This window comes from Penaeus monodon, chromosome 5 (assembly GCF_015228065.2).
Source record: "Penaeus monodon isolate SGIC_2016 chromosome 5, NSTDA_Pmon_1, whole genome shotgun sequence".
NCBI classification, from domain to species: domain Eukaryota; kingdom Metazoa; phylum Arthropoda; class Malacostraca; order Decapoda; family Penaeidae; genus Penaeus; species Penaeus monodon.
This window is the reverse complement of record NC_051390.1, coordinates 50,730,345-50,735,344: the sequence shown is the minus strand read 5'-3', so window position 1 is coordinate 50,735,344 and position 5,000 is coordinate 50,730,345. Positions and strand designations below refer to the sequence as shown.

The window sequence follows — 5,000 nt, the reverse complement described above, 5'->3', positions numbered from 1 at the left end:
ATGATTCAGCATAAGCATCATATTTTTGCAGGCACCATGTTCCAAAAGATGATGATGATTTCACCCCCCTTTTTTGTGTTTTGGTGTCTTTCCTCTGTCTTGCTGGTGACCCTCGTCCCCGTAATGTCATGTTAACGCAAATTTGGGGTGCGGCAATAATGGAGTCAACGTGTATCACATGTAGTTAGGTTAGGTAGCTCTTTGCCCAGCTCATTAGTGTGTTATATCTTTTACGTAGGAAAGCACAGGGAATTAATTTATGAACTTTATCAGTAGTGGCTTAACCGATTGTCGACTCATTTACAGGTATCGTGATAGAATGATTTGACAAATTTTGCGTCACAGCATCGGTCAGTTGGTGCCACGAAAGACGGCATTTTCCATTGTCTTCAGCATTTTGCTCACAGACAGTTATTGTGACATACAAACGGCCCATAGCCTCATACTTATTAGTCCTTGTATTGGTGCTTGGGAAGTTATTCTGTAGCAGTATCGTTAGAAGTAATAATATGTTGTTTAATGTTTTACTTCTGTCTACTCCTAATTGCCTAGTTGTATCTGTAAAGAAACCCATACTTTAAATAACCCACATAAATCTTCTCCCCTTTGCACGCTCTCATAGCCTGGAATCCGAGCCAAATATATGGCATCACGTAATTGACGTTTTAATATTTATGTTGAGACAGGTGTCGCCACGCATGGGGAATATGCACGTGGACATTCCCTGCAAATTGGTTGTAAGGACGAGCCAAGGATAAATGGATCATGACGCAAATCTTCTCCCATATTAATTAAGATCGATCTTGTCCACCGCAGAATTACTAAATCAATATCTGTGGACAGTTATTTGGTATATACAGCAGGATCTTTGGCGTGTAATATCAATAAACCATTGTTGTGTGCGGTGGAGATATCTACCAACATCAGAGATTACGTGTTATTCATTACCTAAGCCCCTCCTGGGGCACCTGGAAAGTTTGAGAGACCAGGATGGTCATTTCAGGGGGGGGGGGGGCGAGCGAAGCGAACAAGAATATAGAAAAATGAGCTATTTTGAGGGCATTTTAAAGCTATAACTGGACCTATACAGGTGTAATAAAAAAGTGGCCCATCAGGAGAGCAAGGCAGGCCTTTAGAAGGGCAAAGAAAGGCTATGGGAAAGAGCAACTTCCCCCTCCCCCAATTAACGCACCTGTGAGAGCGTAAATCGTCAAAAAAATATTGAGATATAGGTGAGACCCATTACCTGTAATCAAAGCAAATGCTTGAACCCTTCTCTGTTTGCATTTATGGCTGCCAAATGTTCAATTCGTGTTTGTTAATATGTGTTGAACAATATAGCCTTGAAAAAAAGAGAGAGATAAAAGGCCATAAACAATATAATGCTGGTGTGTAACTCAAATCTATATCATCTGATAAGATAGGTGGATATTTTTTTATTGTATTATTATTATTATTATTATTTTTAGAAAGTACTTGCAAAAAAAATTAAGATAGTCATATTTAATTTCACACATGTTTTGCCAGTAATTTTGCCAAAGATTGAGAAATATATAACCCCTATTTTTCAAAAATTAGTGTGATAAAGTATAATGTACTTAAACCCAAAATGTGAAATGAATATTACATTACGTTCTTTAAAATAAAGCAGTATTTGCAATCCTTTTCATATGTATATTACCACTTCAATTTCAGCTGTTCAAGGAAAATTATAGACAGCAGAATTATGATTAATACTATACAGTATTTGATTTGTTAATTTTCTAGCATAGCTCAGTCAATTCCACTCTACTAAACTATGCATCCTATTAAATATGTTACAGTAGCAAACATTTCATAAAATGCACATATTTTAACATGTAGTTCACACTGAAATTCTCGTGCTTCAGGGGTCAGCAGTAGTTCCAATTAGATCATACTACTGTCAAGGCATATTCGCAATCATAGTTTATCCAGGTTTTTTAACCGCTTTCGGTGCCGTGAAGTACAGGAGGTTAAACACAATAATTTTAGAAATATATTACATAACTGACACAGAAAACCAAATATTTTCAACCACATTGACGAAACAGTGACGGCATGAGCACGATGACGTAAGAAGATACGCTGTCCGTGTGAAAAATCTAGAGCTTATTGTTGACAAATGGCATAAAAGAAGTAAGATTTTGACCATATACCTTTAATTCAGTATCGTGAGTCTGATATGCATGTACAGAGGGATACTTGAATAACATTGCAAAGGCTCCGTGACATATGTTTCTTATGTAAGGCGAGGAGAGCGTGAGGTGTTGGCACGTAACGCTGTCTTTTCTTCCAAATTAAGATAAATCCATAGCCAATTTCGCATTAATGTTTTGCAGTTATTGCTGGGCGGTGATTGTTCAAGGTCTCAAGATGTGGAGATAAGATATTAGTCGCAGTATCTACGGGACTGGACTGTTAAATAATAAGCTATGTTGGGAGTAAAGCTTATTATTCTTGTATTATGAAGATGACATAATATTTTTGCGAGAAAATGGGTCCCTACAAGATACAACGGCTGGTCTATATCATTGGATTTTTGGTGAGTTTCTGTAGTCAAGAGATTACATTTGAATGTTGAAAGTTTTTAACTTTGGAGTTGTTTTCAGGTTTATCATTCACTCATAGAAATATTTATTTTGCAATTTGTTATATTTTATCTGTTTAAAACTATTCTGTCATTATTGGGAAGGGTAGTTTGTATTTGCTAAATATCCTAATCAGGTGATTGATGTTATACAAAAGCTGTAATTCGCTACCTTATATCCCTTCCGTTCCTTCAAGGATGCATTAGTTCAATAAAACTAAAGTATATCATAAGAATAGTATGAACAGAGGAAAGAAACAGGTAGTGGTTGTTTTATGACTTTGTTTTATAATGTTTTTTTTTTTAGTGCAGTTGAGTGAGAACAAAGTCATTGAGTCGTTGGAAATGCCTTTTTCCCCCCATGCGTGAAGATCTGTTGGCAATTTGTCTTATTTTATATTTTTTTCTTTCTTTCTTTCTTTTTTTTTACTTTCTTTTTTTTCAGTTTATTGGTAAAATGTATTAATGGAGGTAGACAGAAATATATTAGGTTTATATTTATATAGGTTATGATTTAAGAAAAGAAATAAAAATATTAGTTTACTGGGACAAGCGTTAAAAAGTTATGTGCCAAAATGAATACTTTCACAAGGCTAATTTGCCACTGACCCATTTTGCCTTCTATGGACACTAATGGCAAATACCTTGAAAACACCCATGTGTCTATCACTGGCCTTCCACAAAAATTGTGTCCTCTGTGCTTCTTGGTGCTTTGACAAAGACCAACAGACCTTGACCAAGTACTCCTTGCAACATTGAGCATGTAGAACTCCCTGGCAGTTTATTGTTCCTGTTTTTTTCTTTTTCTTTTCTGCCATATATGTGTAAAGGTTTGTTGGGCTTTCCCAGAGTGGAAAGTGCAGGGGCTGTCATAATAGCCAATTAAGCATTGGCCTTTGTATTGCAGGCCAGCTCTCACAAATCCCAACAAGTTCAAAGTTGTTTTGATATCATTATTGTTCATTCTATACATTTATGTTTAATTTTAGTCCATTACTTTTCATAAGATCTAATTTGGCTCATTAGAGATTGGTATAGCCTAGCATTTCCCATAACCACACCAGTGTATATTCCTGTTAGGTGGAGATTGTGTTCTAATTCATTAGATATTTTGGGGATATCATTTTGTCCTCCACTAACTTTGCTGGCAAGGACTCTCAACCTGTCAGAGCTTCAGTATAAGCTAGTGTATGTTTTATGAAGAAATGAGTGCAGAAGTTATAGTATTGTTTAAAATTCATGCTGAAGAAGAAAGAAGCAAAGCCATGAGCAGCAGAGCAGGGAAATACTCAAATAAGCATATTCCTCTTCTTTTCCCTTTGTGGCTTTGCCTACAGCATCACTTAACATATTGCTATTTTCATATATCCCTTGGCCATCCACTACAGGTCACGGCAAGTCCAAATGTAAATGTATTTGACATAAATACATAGCCAATGTTAGCAGGCTGCAAGAATAAAACTGCAGTTTTGTTCTTCCTTATTTTTATAAAGTTTTTGCTTATTGTATGCCACTCGGATAACTTGGTCCTGAGTTTGGTGGTTGACAGGTTTTGAGGTTTTAATAGAAACCACATAGATTGATGACAGGACTAATTGATAGATAATTAGATATGTGGATAGGTATATAAACAGATTGGTCCACATTCTCACTGTTTTACTCTGATAAATTGCTGCATGTTTTATTAAGTTTTATGTTTTGATAAAGAAGTAGCTACATGAAAATTACTTCATTTTACTTTGACACAGTCTTTTACTTTGATAACATGTTTCTTGTTTTGTGTATGCCCTCTGTCTTGCACACACACACTCCCACTTGCACATGTATGTGTATGTATACTTGTGTGTACACATACATGTATTTGTACATGTACATATCATATATATACATGCTCATACATATGTGCATACACATACACAGTCACAAAAATAGAGCAATTTAAGTAGGGATATGAAAAATGAGAATATATAGTAATATATATATATATATATATATATAATATATATATATATATAGATGTATATGTATATATATATGTATATATGTATATGTATATTGTATATATATGTATATATAGATATATATATATATAGTAATAATGTATATGTATATATAATGTAGATATATAGTATATAATATAGTATGATATATATGTATATATAGATAAGATAATATATATATATATAATATACTATATATATATAATAGATACATACATATTATATATATATATGATATATATAATATATATATATAATATACATTACATAGTAATACATATATATATAATAAATAAATATATATATATATATATAATAACATATATATATATATATATATATATATTACTATATATATAAGATATATAATATAATAATAATATATATATAAT

The 5,000-nt window shown here is 33.3% G+C and overlaps 1 protein-coding gene across 8 annotated transcripts in view; it reads left to right on the top strand.

Annotated features, from left to right (window-relative positions):
* LOC119573266 (major facilitator superfamily domain-containing protein 9-like) overlaps positions 1–5,000 on the top strand; it is a 22,897-nt gene that overhangs the window by 3,676 nt on the left and 14,221 nt on the right. For 3 of the 8 annotated variants that reach the window (XM_037920412.1, XM_037920414.1, XM_037920415.1), the window contains exon 2: positions 2,361–2,563. In XM_037920412.1, the coding sequence (XP_037776340.1) occupies positions 2,516–2,563 (48 nt within the window). In that variant the 5' untranslated portion in view covers positions 2,361–2,515. The other 5 variants (XM_037920411.1, XM_037920410.1, XM_037920418.1 and 2 more) reach the window with 5 other exon arrangements.